Source organism: Notolepis coatsorum (genome assembly GCF_963971535.1).
Source record: "Notolepis coatsorum genome assembly, chromosome: 17".
Classification (NCBI taxonomy): domain Eukaryota; kingdom Metazoa; phylum Chordata; class Actinopteri; order Aulopiformes; family Paralepididae; genus Notolepis; species Notolepis coatsorum.
Genome location: NC_140181.1, coordinates 45,927,109 through 45,948,712, shown reverse-complemented (window position 1 = coordinate 45,948,712; position 21,604 = coordinate 45,927,109). Strand labels below are relative to the sequence as shown.

The window sequence follows — 21,604 nt, the reverse complement described above, 5'->3', positions numbered from 1 at the left end:
ACAGATGAGGAGACAGAGATGAGACAGAGAGGAGGAGACAGAGAGGAGGCAAGAGAGGAGAGGACAGAGGAGGATAGGAGGAGACAGAGAGGAGAGGACAGATGAGACAGAGAGGAGGAGACAACAGAGAGGAAAGGAGACAGAGAGGAGAGGAGGAGACAGAGAGGAGAGGAGGAGACAGAGAGGAGAGGAGGAGACAACAGAGGAGAGGAGGAGACAGAGAGGACAGAGGAGACAGAGAGGAGAGGAGGAGACAGAGAGGAGAGGACAGAGAGGAGGAGACAGAGAGGAGAGGAGGAGACAGAGAGGAGAGGACAGAGAGGAGGAGACAGAGGAGGAGAGGAGGAGGCGAGGCCTGGGAGAGAGGTCCTACCTGGTTCTCCAGCTGACTCCAGCCTGAGAAGGAGCTGCCGAGTCTGCATGTCGAACAGAGCGACGTGCCCCGTGCTGAAGGAGGTGACCATGTGGACCGGCTCGCAGCGCACCACGTCCACCGAGGTCGGCACGCCCAGCTCTGGGTCAGAACAGAGAGAGGGAGAGGGAGGCTTAGCTCTGGGTCAGAACAGAGAGAGAGAGGCTTAGCTCTGGGTCAGAACAGAGAGAGAGAGGCTTAGCTCTGGGTCAGAACAGAGAGAGAGAGGCTTAGCTCTGGGTCAGAACAGAGAGAGAGAGGCTTAGCTCTGGGTCAGAACAGAGAGAGGGAGGCTTAGCTCTGGGTCAGAACAGAGAGAGAGAGGCTTAGCTCTGGGTCAGAACAGAGAGAGAGAGAGGCTTAGCTCTGGGTCAGAACAGAGAGAGAGAGGCTTAGCTCTGGGTCAGAACAGAGAGAGAGAGAGAGAGAGAGAGGCTTAGCTCTGGGTCAGAACAGAGAGAGAGAGGCTTAGCTCTGGGTCAGAACAGAGAGAGAGAGGCTTAGCTCTGGGTCAGAACAGAGAGAGAGAGGCTTAGCTCTGGGTCAGAACAGAGAGAGAGAGGCTTAGCTCTGGGTCAGAACAGAGAGAGAGAGGCTTAGCTCTGGGTCAGAACAGAGAGAGAGGGAGAGAGGCTTAGCTCTGGGTCAGAACAGAGAGAGAGAGGCTTAGCTCTGGGTCAGAACAGAGAGAGAGAGGCTTAGCTCTGGGTCAGAACAGAGAGAGAGAGGCTTAGCTCTGGGTCAGAACAGAGAGAGAGAGAGAGAGGCTTAGCTCTGGGTCAGAACAGAGAGAGAGAGAGAGAGGCTTAGCTCTGGGTCAGAACAGAGAGAGAGAGGCTTAGCTCTGGGTCAGAACAGAGAGAGAGAGGCTTAGCTCTGGGTCAGAACAGAGAGAAGGAGGGAGGCTTAGCTCTGGGTCAGAACAGAGAGAGAGAGAGAGAGGCTTAGCTCTGGGTCAGTTGGATCACCTGTTCCCTGGACGTGCCGCTTTGTGGTTGAGACAAGATGCTTGTATTTGGTATTAAAAGGTGCTGTAAGTGGCGTTCCTTGGGGTTTAAATAAGTGTTAAATAGCTCTACATTCCGAGAGTCATCACTGATATAGAGTGGCTGGTCAGTAACACGGGTCTGATTGATTGATTGATTGATTGATTGATTGATTGATTGATTGATTGATTGATTGATTGATTGGGGATGCAGACCAGAGAAAGACTTTTGTCTCGTTTACATCAGGGTCCCCCCATTTTCAATTCATCATAACATATGACATATACTGTACACGACATACAGATAGACAGTACTGCTACATCTATACATTTATGACATACCAGATTTGCAAATACAGTACTGTTTGTGATACAAAAAGAGTCCAGAAAAGAGAGTATATACATTTGACGTAGAAACTGTACATTGGAGGTGGTTGGGTAGGTGGGGTGGGGGGGGGGGGACTGTACATTGGAGGTGGTTGGGGGGGGGGGGGGGGGGGGGGGATTGTTGGGTAGGCGGGGAGGTAGAAATTGTACAACTGTACAAGCAAAACTGTACATTGGAATATCGACGATACCATACTTGGTTCCAGGAAGAGGGTCTCGTGTATTCTTGGGTTAGGTAATTTACTGTCCATTGGAGGGGGTTGGTCTCTCAGTCCCTCCACTCTGCAGTAAACAGAACATAGATATTCTGGGATTCCGTTATCCAATCAGGAGAGAGAACCCTATATATTTGTATTTATTTCAAGAAATCCTGCAAAGCCAAATTTGCTTACTGCACTGGTTGATTGTTTTATTTCTTATTTTTGTCAGACTGTGCAGTGTGCAGTTCTCTCTCCTGATTGGATAAAGTGGGAAGAGATACCAGGAAATGTATTTTGTGTTTACTGCAGACACTATATCAGTGTAGAGCTGTGTAGAGCTATATGTAAATGTAGAGCTATTATTTTAGCATGTAGACCACTTATCTTAACAAGAAAATACCACTTACAGCACCTTTAAGTGTACTTACAGGGGGGGGGGGGGGGGGCACCTCACAGAGAGAAAAAACAATGTCAATTTATTTTGCACATAATCTCACACGCATATCCCAAGGGCTCGACACTGTTTTGCACACATTCCTTCATTTGACAATAATTGTTGAGAGTTATTGAGATTGTCCTCCAGTGATCTACATTAATGTGCAACATGTAACATAACATGTGCAAAATGACATTATGTGCAAAATAAAACGACATTGATTTATTCCACTGCCGTCATTAATGTCCAACGGTTCTAATGAATAAAGGTGACATGTATATTCTAATGAATCTAATTCTTTTTTTTTTATTCTTTTTTATCTCTCTTTCTCCGATTTTTCTCTGTTTTCTCCCCGTCCCAATTTAGTCGTTGTGCCAATTCCCCCCCCCCCCCCCCCCCCCCCTCCCCTACCTGGTTGTTGTGCGCATGTTCTCCTACTGGTCAACAATTTGATTTTTAATCTAGATTAATTACAGAAAATTGTGAGATTAATTAGTTAATTTGTTTTAATCTATTGACAGCACTAAAATATATATATACCCACATCGGTTTGTACATACCTGCATATAATCCCTTTTACATATCTGTAGATACTATATCTATATCTGTACACATCCCTTACCTACTCTTACTAGTTATACTAGTAGTTATAGTAGTTATACTATAGTCTAGATTTAAAGAGTGTTATACAGGACTTTGCGCAGAAGAATGCCAGGAGACTGCTTGTATAAAATAATAGGCCTACTACAATAGAAAGCAGCTCCTGACTGCATCCTCTACTATGTAGCCTATAGGATGTGTTTTGTTTATTTTTTTGTAGGCTACTTTTCTTTTATACAGAATTATGTTATGTGAACCGTTCCGTTGTGTGAACTCCAATTATGATATGGCTATAACGTTCTACAATACCTTCATGTTACAAAAAATACAAAGGCACTTGTATTTGTCAATGAATGATGCCTGAAAAAATAAACATTTAAAAAAAAAAAAGGCTTTAAGTGGCCGCGATGTCTATCCCATCTCACTTTATTATTGATTTAGGGGAGTGGGCGGGGCCCCATGGGCCGACCTGCGGGGGAGCCCCGACATATTGCGTAACGCCACTGGCTCTGACATGTTGTGTCATGCACTCATACTCTCATACACCTACACACATCCAGACAGACACTCATACACCTACACACATCCAGACAGACACTCATACTCTCACACACCTACACACATCCAGGCAGACACTCATACTCTCACACACCTACACACATCCAGGCAGACACTCATACTCTCATACACCTACACACATCCAGGCAGACACTCATACTCTCACACACCTACACACATCCAGACAGACACTCATACTCTCATACACCTACACACATCCAGGCAGACACTCATACTCTCATACACCTACACACATCCAGGCAGACACTCATACTCTCACACACCTACACACATCCAGACAGACACTCATACTCTCATACACCTACACACATCCAGACAGACACTCATACTCTCACACACCTACACACATCCAGACAGACACTCATACTCTCACACACCTACACACATCCAGACAGACACTCATACTCTCACACACCTACACACATCCAGACAGACACTCATACACCTACACACATCCAGACAGACACTCATACTCTCACACACCTACACACATCCAGGCAGACACTCATACTCTCATACACCTACACACATCCAGGCAGACACTCATACTCTCATACACCTACACACATCCAGACAGACACTCATACTCTCACACACCTACACACATCCAGACAGACACTCATACTCTCACACACCTACACACATCCAGACAGACACTCATACTCTCACACACCTACACACATCCAGACAGACACTCATACTCTCATACACCTACACACATCCAGACAGACACTCATACACCTACACACATCCAGACAGACACTCATACTCTCACACACCTACACACATCCAGACAGACACTCATACTCTCACACACCTACACACATCCAGACAGACACTCATACTCTCACACACCTACACACATCCAGACAGACACTCATACTCTCATACACCTACACACATCCAGGCAGACACTCATACTCTCATACACCTACACACATCCAGACAGACACTCATACTCTCATACACCTACACACATCCAGACAGACACTCATACACCTACACACATCCAGACAGACACTCATACTCTCACACACCTACACACATCCAGACAGACACTCATACTCTCACACACCTACACACATCCAGACAGACACTCATACTCTCATACACCTACACACATCCAGACAGACACTCATACTCTCATACACCTACACACATCCAGACAGACACTCATACTCTCACACACCTACACACATCCAGACAGACACTCATACTCTCATACACCTACACACATCCAGACAGACACTCATACTCTCATACACCTACACACATCCAGGCAGACACTCATACTCTCACACACCTACACACATCCAGACATACACTCATACTCTCATACACCTACACACATCCAGACAGACACTCATACTCTCATACACCTACACACATCCAGACATACTCTCATACTCTCATACACCTACACACATCCAGACATACTCTCATACACCTACACACATCCAGACAGACACTCATACTCTCATACACCTACACACATCCAGACATACTCTCATACACCTACACACATCCAGACATACTCTCATACACCTACACACATCCAGACAGACACTCATACTCTCATACACCTACACACATCCAGACAGACACTCATACTCTCATACACCTACACACATCCAGACATACTCTCATACTCTCATACACCTACACACATCCAGGCAGACCTAGTCAACCTAGTCTAATGTAATGTAATGTAACTAGTCTAATGTAATGTAACCTAGTCCAATGTAATGTAATGTAACTAGTCTAATGTAATGTAACCTAGTCTAATGTAATGTAATGTAACTAGTCTAATGTAATGTAACTAGTCTAATGTAATGTAACCTAGTCTAATGTAATGTAATGTAACTAGTCTAATGTAATGTAACTAGTCTAATGTAATGTAACTAGTCTAATGTAATGTAATGTAACTAGTCTAATCACAGGGTTCACGTCGCACCTCCGTCCCCGTTGAAGACGGCGAGGGCCCGGCCCGTGTCGGAGGCGTCCCACAGTCGCACCGTGCCGTCCCCCGAGCAGGAGAGCAGGCGCTGGTGAGCCGAGCTGTACGCCAGGCCCCACACGGAGTCCCTGTGACCACACAGCGCCCCCCGCAGGACAGAGGGCTCTGCCGCGCCGCACCGACCCAAGGAAGGAGAGAGAGAGAGAGAGATAGAAAAGGAAGAGAAAATAAGGACAAAATGTGGTGGAACCGTACTCGCTCAATTAACCTCTTAAGCCCCGAGCCATTATTCTCAGAGAATTCGCCTAAAGGTACATAATGGAAGATTGCTCCACTTCTACAAAGTATCTAGCATGACAAGGCAAACAGGAGCGTACCATATGAGTCATAGGGGTCGATGTTGGGGTTGGGGGTGTTCCAGCTCTGAATGGTACCGTCCACCCCGCCACTGAAGCATTGCTCCCCAGTGGAGCTCATCTCCACGCACAACACAGCGCCACTACGGAAGCACAGGATGACAAGGGTTACTGCAGCTGCTCTCACCTCCAACACCTTTATATTACTCCACCTATTTTAAAGGTATGCTCCACCCATTTTAAAGGAATACTCCACCTATTTTAAAGGAATACTCCACCTATTTAATACTCCACCTATTTTAAAGGAATACTCCACCTATTTTAAAGGAATACTCCACCTATTTTAAAGGAATACTCCACCCATTTGAAAGAAATACTCCACCTATTTTAAAGGAATACTCCACCTATTTTAAAGGAATATTCCACCTATTTTAAAGGAATACTCCACCTATTTTAAAGGAATACTCCACCTATTTTAAAGGAATACTCCACCCATTTTAAAGGAATACTCCACCTATTTTAAAGGAATACTCCACCTATTTTTAAAGGAATACTCCACCTATTTTAAAGGAATACTCCACCTATTTTAAAGGAATACTCCACCTATTTTAAAGGAATACTCCACCTATTTTAAAGGAATACTCCACCTATTTTAAAGGAATACTCCACCCATTTTTAAAGGAATACTCCACCCATTTTAAAGGAATACTCCACCTATTTTAAAGGAATACTCCACCCATTTTAAAGGAATACTCCACCCATTTTAAAGGAATAATCCACCTATTTTAAAGGAATACTCCACCTATTTTAAAGGAATACTCCACCTATTTTAAAGGAATACTCCACCTATTTTAAAGGAATACTCCACCTATTTTAAAGGAATACTCCACCCATTTTAAAGGAATACTCCACCCATTTTAAAGGAATACTCCACCTATTTTAAAGGAATACTCCACCCATTTTTAAAGGAATAATCCACCTATTTTAAAGGAATACTCCACCCATTTTAAAGGAATACTCCACCCATTTTAAAGGAATACTCCACCCATTTTTAAAGGAATACTCCACCTATTTTAAAGGAATACTCCACCTATTTTAAAGGAATATTCCACCTATTTTAAAGGAATACTCCACCCATTTTAAAGGAATACTCCACCTATTTTAAAGGAATACTCCACCCATTTGAAAGAAATACTCCACCTATTTTAAAGGAATACTCCACCTATTTTAAAGGAATACTCCACCCATTTTAAAGGAATACTCCACCTATTTTAAAGGAATATTCCACCTATTTTAAAGGAATACTCCACCTATTTTAAAGGAATACTCCACCCATTTTTTAAGGAATACTCCACCCATTTTAAAGGAATACTCCACCTATTTTAAAGGAATACTCCACCCATTATTAAAGGAATACTCCACCTATTTTAAAGGAATACTCCACCTATTTTAATACTCCACCTATTTTAAAGGAATACTCCACCTATTTTAAAGGAATACTCCACCCATTTTTAAAGGAATACTCCACCTATTTTAAAGGAATACTCCACCCATTTTAAAGGAATACTCCACCCATTTTAAAGGAATACTCCACCCATTTTAAAGGAATACTCCACCTATTTTAAAGGAATACTCCACCTATTTTAAAGGAATACTCCACCTATTTTAAAGGAATACTCCACCTATTTTAAAGGAATACTCCACCTATTTTAAAGGAATACTCCACCCATTTTAAAGGAATACTCCACCTATTTTAAAGGGAATACTCCACCCATTTTTAAAGGAATACTCCACCTATTTTAAAGGAATACTCCACCCATTTTAAAGGAATACTCCACCTATTTTAAAGGAATACTCCACCCATTTTTTAATGAATACTCCACCTATTTTAAAGGAATACTCCACCCATTTTAAACGAATACTCCACCTATTTTAAAGGAATACTCCACCCATTTTTAAAGGAATACTCCACCTATTTTAAAGGAATACTCCACCCATTTTAAAGGAATACTCCACCTATTTTAAAGGAATACTCCACCCATTTTAAAGGAATACTCCACCTATTTTAAAGGAATACTCCACCTATTTTAAAGGAATACTACCGTTAGCATTTTGTAGCATTTTAAATCCTTCTCTTTAGTTCACTGTGATCTGAAACAGTTTGTGTTTGGAAGGTGTAACATGTGTGATCCTTGTGATCATCGTCTTCACCGACTGGCATTCCTGACAGATAATAATAATAATAATAATAATAATAATAATAATAATAATAATAATAATAATAATAATAATAATAATAATAATAATAATAATAATAATAATAATAATAATAATAATAATAATAATAATAATAATAATAATAATAATAATAATAATAATAACGTACATTTCTATTATTTTATAAGCATGGGCCTTGATAAGCAATGTGCTGGTAACAGTATTCTACTGAACAATATGTTTTACTGTTCTGGCATCATTTTGATAAGGGTGGGTCCATTTAAAAAAATATATATATATAACAATAGCTGATAACAAGCAAAATGATGAAATGATGTATTTATATTAGTACTGTCAATCGATTAAAATATGTAACTCGATTAATCGCATGATTGTCCATAGTTAACTCGCGATTAATAGCAAATTAATCGCATTTTTTTTCTACCTTAAACGGATCTTTTTCAAGTTCCAAGTTTTAATACTCTTATCAACATGCGAGTCAACAAATGCTTGCTTTATGCAGCCATTTAACACAAAAGGATGACCCTCATGCATTGCAAATTTGCATCAAATTCAAAACAGAGTGATGCACAAAATAACTTCAAAGAAAAATAATAATTTAAAACAATGAATAAAGTGTGCATGAAATAATAGGGGAAAGAAAACGTTAGGAACTTGTTACATTCACCCACACAAGGGCTGAGGACTCACACCCCCCTCTCTCTCTCACACTCTCCCAGCTCTCTTTCTCTCTTGCCCCTTCCTCATCTCTCTCACCCCCCTATCTCTCTCTCTCTCTCTATCTCTCACACACACACACACACACACACACACACACACACACACACACACACACACACACACACACACACACACACACACACACACACACACACACACACACACACACACACACACACACACACACACACACACACACACACACACACACACAATTTTTTTTCTTCTTAAAAGTTAATCGTGAGTTAAAAAAAATAGTGGCGTTAATAGAATCGGGCGATAACGCGTTAATACTGCGTTCACTTTGACAGCCTTAATAATCATATATTCGGTGTTCAATAGTATAGCATGGATCTGCAGCGGGCTAGCGGGAGGAGCTCACCGATGACCTCTAAACGTGTAGATGGGCTCTTCATCCAGGGCAGCACACCTAGGAAGACGGAGCAGAGAAGACTAGAGTGTTATGTATACAGTACCCTAACTTCTTCAGTTGAAGACTAGAGTGTTATGTATACAGTACCCTACGTTCTTCAGTTGAAGACTAGAGTGTTATGTATACAGTACCCTAAGTTCTTCAGTTGAAGACTAGAGTGTTATGTATATAGTACGCTAACTTCTTCAGTTGAAGACTAGACTGTTATGTATACAGTACGCTAACTTCTTCAGTTGAAGACTAGAGTGTTATGTATATACAGTACGCTAACTTCTTTAGTTGAAGACTAGACTGTTATGTATACAGTACGCTAACTTCTTCAGTTGAAGACTAGACTGTTATGTATACAGTACGCTAACTTCTTCAGTTGAAGACTAGAGTGTTATGTATATACAGTACGCTAACTTCTTTAGTTGAAGACTAGAGTGTTATGTATACAGTACGCTAACTTCTTCAGTTGAAGACTAGAGTGTTATGTATACAGTACGCTAACTTCTTCAGTTGAAGACTAGAGTGTTATGTATACAGTACGCTAAGTTCTTCAGTTGAGGACTAGAGTGTTATGTATATAGTACGCTAAGTTCTTCAGTTGAAGACTAGAGTGTTATGTATACAGTACCCTAAGTTCTTCAGTTGAAGACTAGAGTGTTATGTATACAGTACGCTAACTTCTTCAGTTGAAGACTAGAGTGTTATGTATATACAGTACGCTAACTTCTTTAGTTGAAGACTAGAGTGTTATGTATACAGTACCCTAAGTTCTTCAGTTGAAGACTAGAGTGTTATGTATACAGTGCACTAACTTCTTCAGTTGAAGACTAGACTGTTATGTATATAAAGTACGCTAACTTCTTCAGTTGAAGACTAGACTGTTATGTATACAGTACGCTAAGTTATTCAGTTGAAGACTAGAGTGTTATGTATACAGTACGCTAACTTCTTCAGTTGAAGACTAGACTGTTATGTATACAGTGCGCTAATTTCTTCAGTTGAAGACTAGACTGTTATGTATATACAGTACGCTAACTTCTTCAGTTGAGGACTAGAGTGTTATGTATACAGTACGCTAAGTTCTTCAGTTGAAGACTAGAGTGTTATGTATACAGTACGCTAAGTTCTTCAGTTGAAGACTAGAGTGTTATGTATACAGTACGCTAACTTCTTCAGTTGAAGACTAGAGTGTTATGTATACAGTACGCTAACTTCTTCAGTTGAAGACTAGAGTGTTATGTATACAGTACGCTAAGTTCTTCAGTTGAAGACTAGAGTGTTATGTATACAGTACGCTAACTTCTTCAGTTGAAGACTAGAGTGTTATGTATACAGTACGCTAAGTTCTTCAGTTGAAGACTAGAGTGTTATGTATACAGTACGCTAACTTCTTCAGTTGAGGACTAGAGTGTTATGTATACAGTACGCTAACTTCTTCAGTTGAGGACTAGAGTGTTATGTATACAGTACGCTAAGTTCTTCAGTTGAAGACTAGAGTGTTATGTATACAGTACGCTAAGTTATTCAGTTGAAGACTAGAGTGTTATGTATACAGTACCCTAAGTTCTTCAGTTGAGGACTAGAGTGTTATGTATACAGTACCCTAAGTTCTTCAGTTGAAGAGTGTTATGTATACAGTACGCTAACTTCTTCAGTTGAAGACTAGACTGTTATGTATACAGTACCCTAAGTTCTTCAGTTGAAGAGTGTTATGTATACAGTACGCTAACTTCTTCAGTTGAAGACTAGAGTGTTATGTATACAGTACGCTAACTTCTTCAGCTGAAGACTAGAGTGTTATGTATACAGTACGCTAACTTCTTCAGTTGAAGACTAGACTGTTATGTATACAGTACGCTAATTTCTTCAGTTGAAGACTAGACTGTTATGTATACAGTACCCTACGTTCTTCAGTTGAAGACTAGACTGTTATGTATACAGTACGCTAACTTCTTCAGTTGAAGACTAGAGTGTTATATATACAGTACCCTAAGTTCTTCAGTTAAAGAGTGTTATGTATACAGTACCCTAAGTTCTTCAGTTGAGGACTAGAGTGTTATGTATACAGTACCCTAAGTTCTTCAGTTGAAGACTAGAGTGTTATGTATACAGTACGTTAACTTCTTCAGTTGAAGACTAGAGTGTTATGTATACAGTACCCTAAGTTCTTCAGTTGAAGACTAGAGTGTTATGTATACAGTACGCTAACTTCTTCAGTTGAAGACTAGACTGTTATGTATACAGTACGCTAAGTTCTTCAGTTGAGGACTAGAGTGTTATGTATACAGTACGCTAACTTCTTCAGTTGAAGACTAGAGTGTTATGTATACAGTACGCTAACTTCTTTAGTTGAAGACTAGAGTGTTATGTATACAGTACGCTAACTTCTTTAGTTGAAGACTAGAGTTTTATGTATACAGTACGCTAACTTCTTCAGTTGAAGACTAGAGAGTGTTATGTATACAGTACCCTAAGTTCTTCAGTTGAGGACTAGAGTGTTATGTATACAGTACGCTAACTTCTTTAGTTGAAGACTAGAGTGTTATGTATACAGTACGCTAACTTCTTCAGTTGAAGACTAGAGTGTTATGTATACAGTACGCTAACTTCTTCAGTTGAAGACTAGAGTGTTATGTATACAGTACGCTAAGTTCTTCAGTTGAGGACTAGAGTGTTATGTATATAGTACGCTAAGTTCTTCAGTTGAAGACTAGAGTGTTATGTATACAGTACCCTAAGTTCTTCAGTTGAAGACTAGAGTGTTATGTATACAGTACGCTAACTTCTTCAGTTGAAGACTAGAGTGTTATGTATATACAGTACGCTAACTTCTTTAGTTGAAGACTAGAGTGTTATGTATACAGTACGCTAACTTCTTCAGTTGAAGACTAGAGAGTGTTATGTATATAGTACGCTAAGTTCTTCAGTTGAAGACTAGAGTGTTATGTATACAGTACCCTAAGTTCTTCAGTTGAAGACTAGAGTGTTATGTATACAGTGCGCTAACTTCTTCAGTTGAAGACTAGACTGTTATGTATATAAAGTACGCTAACTTCTTCAGTTGAAGACTAGACTGTTATGTATACAGTACGCTAAGTTATTCAGTTGAAGACTAGAGTGTTATGTATACAGTACGCTAACTTCTTCAGTTGAAGACTAGACTGTTATGTATACAGTGCGCTAATTTCTTCAGTTGAAGACTAGACTGTTATGTATATACAGTACGCTAACTTCTTCAGTTGAGGACTAGAGTGTTATGTATACAGTACGCTAAGTTCTTCAGTTGAAGACTAGAGTGTTATGTATACAGTACGCTAAGTTCTTCAGTTGAAGACTAGAGTGTTATGTATACAGTACGCTAACTTCTTCAGTTGAAGACTAGAGTGTTATGTATACAGTACGCTAACTTCTTCAGTTGAAGACTAGAGTGTTATGTATACAGTACGCTAAGTTCTTCAGTTGAAGACTAGAGTGTTATGTATACAGTACGCTAACTTCTTCAGTTGAAGACTAGAGTGTTATGTATACAGTACGCTAAGTTCTTCAGTTGAAGACTAGAGTGTTATGTATACAGTACGCTAACTTCTTCAGTTGAGGACTAGAGTGTTATGTATACAGTACGCTAACTTCTTCAGTTGAGGACTAGAGTGTTATGTATACAGTTCGCTAAGTTCTTCAGTTGAAGACTAGAGTGTTATGTATACAGTACGCTAAGTTATTCAGTTGAAGACTAGAGTGTTATGTATACAGTACCCTAAGTTCTTCAGTTGAGGACTAGAGTGTTATGTATACAGTACCCTAAGTTCTTCAGTTGAAGAGTGTTATGTATACAGTACGCTAACTTCTTCAGTTGAAGACTAGACTGTTATGTATACAGTACCCTAAGTTCTTCAGTTGAAGAGTGTTATGTATACAGTACGCTAACTTCTTCAGTTGAAGACTAGAGTGTTATGTATACAGTACGCTAACTTCTTCAGCTGAAGACTAGAGTGTTATGTATACAGTACGCTAACTTCTTCAGTTGAAGACTAGACTGTTATGTATACAGTACGCTAATTTCTTCAGTTGAAGACTAGACTGTTATGTATACAGTACCCTACGTTCTTCAGTTGAAGACTAGACTGTTATGTATACAGTACGCTAACTTCTTCAGTTGAAGACTAGAGTGTTATATATACAGTACCCTAAGTTCTTCAGTTAAAGAGTGTTATGTATACAGTACCCTAAGTTCTTCAGTTGAGGACTAGAGTGTTATGTATACAGTACCCTAAGTTCTTCAGTTGAAGACTAGAGTGTTATGTATACAGTACGTTAACTTCTTCAGTTGAAGACTAGAGTGTTATGTATACAGTACCCTAAGTTCTTCAGTTGAAGACTAGAGTGTTATGTATACAGTACGCTAACTTCTTCAGTTGAAGACTAGACTGTTATGTATACAGTACGTTAAGTTCTTCAGTTGAGGACTAGAGTGTTATGTATACAGTACGCTAACTTCTTCAGTTGAAGACTAGAGTGTTATGTATACAGTACGCTAACTTCTTTAGTTGAAGACTAGAGTGTTATGTATACAGTACGCTAACTTCTTTAGTTGAAGACTAGAGTGTTATGTATACAGTACGCTAACTTCTTCAGTTGAAGACTAGAGAGTGTTATGTATACAGTACCCTAAGTTCTTCAGTTGAGGACTAGAGTGTTATGTATACAGTACGCTAAGTTCTTCAGTTGAAGACTAGAGTGTTATGTATACAGTACCCTAAGTTCTTCAGTTGAAGACTAGAGTGTTATGTATACAGTACCCTAAGTTCTTCAGTTGAAGACTAGAGTGTTATGTATACAGTACGCTAACTTCTTCAGTTGAAGACTAGAGTGTTATGTATATACAGTACGCTAACTTCTTTAGTTGAAGACTAGAGTGTTATGTATACAGTACGCTAACTTCTTCAGTTGAAGACTAGAGAGTGTTATGTATATAGTACCCTAAGTTCTTCAGTTGAAGACTAGAGTGTTATGTATACAGTACCCTAAGTTCTTCAGTTGAAGACTAGAGTGTTATGTATACAGTACGCTAACTTCTTCAGTTGAAGACTAGACTGTTATGTATACAGTACGCTAAGTTCTTCAGTTGAAGACTAGAGTGTTATGTATATACAGTACGCTAACTTCTTTAGTTGAAGACTAGAGTGTTATGTATACAGTACGCTAACTTCTTCAGTTGAAGACTAGAGTGTTATGTATACAGTACCCTAAGTTCTTCAGTTGAAGACTAGAGTGTTATGTATACAGTACCCTAAGTTCTTCAGTTGAGGACTAGAGTGTTATGTATACAGTACCCTACGTTCTTCAGTTGAGGACTAGAGTGTTATGTATACAGTACCCTAAGTTCTTCAGTTGAAGACTAGAGTGTTATGTATACAGTACGCTAAGTTCTTCAGTTGAAGACTAGAGTGTTATGTATACAGTACCCTAAGTTCTTCAGTTGAAGACTAGAGTGTTATGTATACAGTACCCTAAGTTCTTCAGTTGAAGACTAGAGTGTTATGTATACAGTACCCTAAGTTCTTCAGTTGAAGACTAGAGTGTTATGTATACAGTACGCTAACTTCTTCAGTTGAAGACTAGAGTGTTATGTATACAGTACGCTAACTTCTTTAGTTGAAGACTAGAGTGTTATGTATACAGTACGCTAACTTCTTTAGTTGAAGACTAGAGTGTTATGTATACAGTACGCTAACTTCTTCAGTTGAAGACTAGAGAGTGTTATGTATACAGTACCCTAAGTTCTTCAGTTGAGGACTAGAGTGTTATGTATACAGTACGCTAAGTTCTTCAGTTGAAGACTAGAGTGTTATGTATACAGTACCCTAAGTTCTTCAGTTGAAGACTAGAGTGTTATGTATACAGTACCCTAAGTTCTTCAGTTGAAGACTAGAGTGTTATGTATACAGTACGCTAACTTCTTCAGTTGAAGACTAGAGTGTTATGTATATACAGTACGCTAACTTCTTTAGTTGAAGACTAGAGTGTTATGTATACAGTACGCTAACTTCTTCAGTTGAAGACTAGAGAGTGTTATGTATATAGTACGCTAAGTTCTTCAGTTGAAGACTAGAGTGTTATGTATACAGTACCCTAAGTTCTTCAGTTGAAGACTAGAGTGTTATGTATACAGTACCCTAAGTTCTTCAGTTGAAGACTAGAGTGTTATGTATACAGTACGCTAACTTCTTCAGTTGAAGACTAGACTGTTATGTATACAGTACGCTAACTTCTTCAGTTGAAGACTAGAGTGTTATGTATATACAGTACGCTAACTTCTTTAGTTGAAGACTAGAGTGTTATGTATACAGTACGCTAACTTCTTCAGTTGAAGACTAGAGTGTTATGTATACAGTACCCTAAGTTCTTCAGTTGAAGACTAGAGTGTTATGTATACAGTACCCTAAGTTCTTCAGTTGAGGACTAGAGTGTTATGTATACAGTACCCTACGTTCTTCAGTTGAGGACTAGAGTGTTATGTATACAGTACCCTACGTTCTTCAGTTGAGGACTAGAGTGTTATGTATACAGTACCCTAAGTTCTTCAGTTGAGGACTAGAGTGTTATGTATACAGTACCCTAAGTTCTTCAGTTGAAGACTAGAGTGTTATGTATACAGTACCCTAAGTTCTTCAGTTGAAGACTAGAGTGTTATGTATACAGTACCCTACGTTCTTCAGTTGAGGACTAGAGTGTTATGTATACAGTACCCTACGTTCTTCAGTTGAGGACTAGAGTGTTATGTATACAGTACGCTAAGTTCTTCAGTTGAAGACTAGAGTGTTATGTATACAGTACGCTAAGTTCTTCAGTTGAAGACTAGAGTGTTATGTATACAGTACGCTAACTTCTTCAGTTGAGGACTAGAGTGTTATGTATACAGTATGCTAAGTTCTTCAGTTGAAGACTAGAGTGTTATGTATACAGTACGCTAAGTTCTTCAGTTGAAGACTAGAGTGTTATGTATACAGTACGCTAACTTCTTCAGTTGAAGACTAGACTGTTATGTATACAGTACCCTAAGTTCTTCAGTTGAAGAATAGACTGTTATGTATACAGTACCCTACGTTCTTCAGTTGAAGACTAGAGTGTTATGTATACAGTACGCTAAGTTCTTCAGTTGAGGACTAGAGTGTTATGTATACAGTACCCTAAGTTCTTCAGTTGAGGACTAGAGTGTTATGTATACAGTACCCTAAGTTCTTCAGTTGAAGACTAGAGTGTTATGTATACAGTACCCTAAGTTCTTCAGTTGAAGACTAGAGTGTTATGTATACAGTACCCTACGTTCTTCAGTTGAGGACTAGAGTGTTATGTATACAGTACCCTACGTTCTTCAGTTGAGGACTAGAGTGTTATGTATACAGTACGCTAAGTTCTTCAGTTGAAGACTAGAGTGTTATGTATACAGTACGCTAAGTTCTTCAGTTGAAGACTAGAGTGTTATGTATACAGTACGCTAACTTCTTCAGTTGAGGACTAGAGTGTTATGTATACAGTACGCTAAGTTCTTCAGTTGAAGACTAGAGTGTTATGTATACAGTACGCTAAGTTCTTCAGTTGAAGACTAGAGTGTTATGTATACAGTACGCTAACTTCTTCAGTTGAAGACTAGACTGTTATGTATACAGTACGCTAACTTCTTCAGTTGAAGACTAGACTGTTATGTATACAGTACGCTAACTTCTTCAGTTGAGGACTAGAGTGTTATGTATACAGTACCCTAACTTCTTCAGTTGAAGACTAGACTGTTATGTATACAGTACGCTAACTTCTTCAGTTGAAGACTAGAGTGTTATGTATACAGTACGCTAAGTTCTTCAGTTGAAGACTAGAGTGTTATGTATACAGTACGCTAACTTCTTCAGTTGAAGACTAGACTGTTATGTATACAGTACGCTAACTTCTTCAGTTGAAGACTAGACTGTTATGTATACAGTACGCTAACTTCTTCAGTTGAGGACTAGAGTGTTATGTATACAGTACCCTAACTTCTTCAGTTGAAGACTAGACTGTTATGTATACAGTACGCTAAGTTCTTCAGTTGAAGACTAGAGTGTTATGTATACAGTACGCTAAGTTCTTCAGTTGAAGACTAGAGTGTTATGTATACAGTACGCTAAGTTCTTCAGTTGAAGACTAGAGTGTTATGTATACAGTACGCTAAGTTCTTCAGTTGAAGACTAGAGTGTTATGTATACAGTACGCTAACTTCTTCAGTTGAAGACTAGACTGTTATGTATACAGTACCCTAACTTCTTCAGTTGAAGACTAGAGTGTTATGTATACAGTACGCTAAGTTCTTCAATTGAAGACTAGACTGTTATGTATACAGTACGCTAACTTCTTCAGTTGAAGACTAGACTGTTATGTATACAGTACGCTAACTTCTTCAGTTGAGGACTAGAGTGTTATGTATACAGTACCCTAACTTCTTCAGTTGAAGACTAGACTGTTATGTATACAGTACGCTAAGTTCTTCAGTTGAAGACTAGAGTGTTATGTATACAGTACGCTAAGTTCTTCAGTTGAAGACTAGAGTGTTATGTATACAGTACGCTAACTTCTTCAGTTGAAGACTAGACTGTTATGTATACAGTACGCTAAGTTCTTCAGTTGAAGACTAGAGTGTTATGTATACAGTACGCTAACTTCTTCAGTTGAGGACTAGAGTGTTATGTATACAGTACCCTAACTTCTTCAGTTGAAGACTAGACTGTTATGTATACAGTACGCTAAGTTCTTCAGTTGAAGACTAGAGTGTTATGTATACAGTACGCTAAGTTCTTCAGTTGAAGACTAGAGTGTTATGTATACAGTACGCTAACTTCTTCAGTTGAAGACTAGACTGTTATGTATACAGTACGCTAACTTCTTCAGTTGAAGACTAGACTGTTATGTATACAGTACGCTAACTTCTTCAGTTGAGGACTAGAGTGTTATGTATACAGTACCCTAACTTCTTCAGTTGAAGACTAGACTGTTATGTATACAGTACGCTAAGTTCTTCAGTTGAAGACTAGAGTGTTATGTATACAGTACGCTAAGTTCTTCAGTTGAAGACTAGAGTGTTATGTATACAGTACGCTAACTTCTTCAGTTGAAGACTAGACTGTTATGTATACAGTACCCTAACTTCTTCAGTTGAAGACTAGAGTGTTATGTATACAGTACGCTAAGTTCTTCAATTGAAGACTAGACTGTTATGTATACAGTACGCTAACTTCTTCAGTTGAAGACTAGACTGTTATGTATACAGTATGCTAACTTCTTCAGTTGAGGACTAGAGTGTTATGTATACAGTACCCTAACTTCTTCAGTTGAAGACTAGACTGTTATGTATACAGTACGCTAAGTTCTTCAGTTGAAGACTAGAGTGTTATGTATACAGTACGCTAAGTTCTTCAGTTGAAGACTAGAGTGTTATGTATACAGTATGCTAACTTCTTCAGTTGAAGACTAGACTGTTATGTATACAGTACGCTAAGTTCTTCAGTTGAAGACTAGAGTGTTATGTATACAGTACGCTAACTTCTTCAGTTGAGGACTAGAGTGTTATGTATACAGTACGCTAACTTCTTCAGTTGAAGACTAGAGTGTTATGTATACAGTACGCTAACTTCTTCAGTTGAGGACTAGAGTGTTATGTATACAGTACGCTAAGTTCTTCAGTTGAAGACTAGAGTGTTATGTATACAGTACGCTAAGTTCTTCAGTTGAAGACTAGAGTGTTATGTATACAGTACCCTAACTTCTTCAGTTGAAGACTAGAGTGTTATGTATACAGTACGCTAAGTTCTTCAGTTGAAACTCTATCCATGAAATTAGGCAGCCCAATCTTGCTTAAAATATGTAAATAAAGTGCTAATTGAGCACTGCAGCCCCCCCCCCCCCCCCCTCCCTCTCTGGTTCTGCAGACCCCCCCCCCCCCCCCCCACCCTCCCTCTCTGGTTCTGCAGGCCCCCCCCCCCCCCACACCCTCGCCATCCCCCTCTGCAGCCCCCCCCCCCCCCCCCCCCCCCCACCCTCTGGTTCAGGAAGTATCCTCTCTATGGCCCCTTACAGCCACAAAAACTAACCCCTTGGTCTTTGGTCTGTTCTAATTCAACACGGTCTCATCAGAAAACTTAATAAGTACTAATCAACCACAGGAAAAAAGGCCCACTGCTGGTACCAGAGTATATTATGACTCTCTAGGAAAGGCCCACTGCTGGTACCAGAGTATATTATGACTCTCTAGGAAAGGCCCACTGCTAGTACCAGAGTATATTATGACTCTCTAGAAAAGGCTCACTGCTGGTACCAGAGTATATTATGACACTCTAGGAAAGGCCCACTGCTAGTACCAGACTATATTATGACTCTCTAGGAAAGGCCCACTGCTGGTACCAGACTATATTATGTGTGAGGTTTGGTCCTTTCCCTGCCACACGCTCCGTTCCTTTAAGGTACTATGTTGATTGATGCATTCCCCGCCACGCGCTCCGTTCCTTTAAGGTGCCGTGTTGATTGGTGCATTCCCCGCCACACGCTTTTGGAGCAAGTATCGATCTCATCACGCAGCTGTCACAGTTTGTAATTAGCGCCCCTGAAGGCTTTATATACACAGACCACCTTGCTATCGTTGTCGGGTCGTTCTGGAATACAACTGCTTTGCCTGCTTTTTTCCCGTTGCTGTTTCCTGGTCTATATTCTCTCCAGGACCTTTCTGTGGAGAACTGTTTGGAGCTGCGCCTTGTTACACGTTACGCGTTGCACTTGGGTGAGTGGAATCAAACCCCTCTGGATAATTTGGATTGTGTGTTATTGAAGAAACACAGAAGATATCATTTTGTTTGCTCTGGATAGTTCTGATTGTGTGTTATTGAAGAAACACTGAAGAGATCATTTTGTTTGCTCTGGATAATTCTGATTGTGTGTTATTGAAGAAGCACTGAAGATATAATTTTGTTTGCACTGGACTCAGCCGGATTGTGTGTTATAGAAGAAGCACTGGAGACATCTTTTGTTTGCACTGACTCTGCTAATTGTGTGTTGGGGAAAACACTGATACCTCTCTCTTTCTCCGTTTCCCACCTCGAGGAAGAGCTGGGAGTATCTGCAGAGCCGCTACAACATCATATGCCAAATTCCCACCACTGTCGCCAGGAGGATTCTGCAGAGCGGCTGATGACTCTGCCGGAGGCAGTCTCCCCGTTTGTTTGATTACTGTACCTTATCCATCTTTTGACTCTGTAAATAAATACGCCCTAGCATTTGGCTAACTCTGAACTTCCTGTCTGTGCCGTTGCGTTTGAGGTCGGTTACAAACCATAACATTATGACTCTCTAGGAAAGGCCCACTGCTGGTACCAGACTATATTATGACTCTCTAGGAAAAGGCCCACTGCTGGTACCAGACTATATTATGACTCTCTAGGAAAAGGCCCACTGCTGGTACCAGACTATATTATGACTCTCTAGGAAAAGGCCCACTGCTGGTACCAGAGTATATTATGACTCTCTAGGAAAAGGCCCACTGCTGGTACCAGAGTATATTATGACTCTCTAGGAAAGGCTCATTGCTGGTACCAGAGTATATTATGACTCTCTAGGAAAAGGCCCACTGCTGGTACCAGACTATATTATGACTTCTAGGAAAGGCTCACTGCTGGTACCAGACTATATTATGACTCTCTAGGAAAGGCTCACTGCTGGTACCAGACTATATTATGACTCTCTAGGAAAAGGCCCACTGCTGGTACCAGAGTATATTATGACTCTCTAGGAAAGGCTCCTCTCTCTCCAACGTGGTTTCATGGTGAAGTCTTACTTCTTAGTAGGAGCAGTCTTCTGGAGGTTCCACAGTTTGAGGGTGTGGTCCTCGGAGGCCGTGACCAGGATGGGCTCCACCGGGTGAAACGCCAAACTGCGGATGGAGTCAAAATGGCTCCGCAACGTGAACTTGGGGTTCCACGTTTTCCTCCGTGCGTCTTTGTTGTTGTTGGTAATCTGCAGGGAAACAATGACGGGGAACTCATTTACCGAACATTTTGTCGGTCGCCGATAACGGATCATCCATTTTCTGCCATGGCCCAGGGCTTGGCGATACGGCCAACATATCACAACAAGATATTTATCTTCGTTTTGACTGTATACCAGTATCTAATGGTATGGTTTTCCAGTACAAATGACAATGTGATATTTGTCTTGTAATAGTCATGGCGTCATTTCATTCCAAATGGTCTATTTTACTTTTTAGAGAGAGAGCGAGAAGAGACAAAGAGATGAAGAA

The 21,604-nt window shown here is 40.0% G+C and overlaps 1 protein-coding gene across 1 annotated transcript in view; it reads right to left on the bottom strand.

The window, feature by feature from the left end:
- The window catches only part of LOC311244033 (striatin-like), a gene marked incomplete at both ends in the record, with an annotated part of 58,256 nt that overhangs the window by 6,014 nt on the left and 30,638 nt on the right, over positions 1 to 21,604 (bottom strand). Inside the window, 5 exons of the mRNA XM_084333442.1 lie at positions 374 to 514; positions 5,554 to 5,721; positions 5,934 to 6,055; positions 9,253 to 9,300; positions 21,143 to 21,321. Coding sequence (XP_084189568.1) covers positions 374 to 514; positions 5,554 to 5,721; positions 5,934 to 6,055; positions 9,253 to 9,300; positions 21,143 to 21,321 — 658 coding nt within the window. The remainder of the gene's footprint in view (positions 1 to 373; positions 515 to 5,553; positions 5,722 to 5,933; positions 6,056 to 9,252; positions 9,301 to 21,142; positions 21,322 to 21,604) is intronic.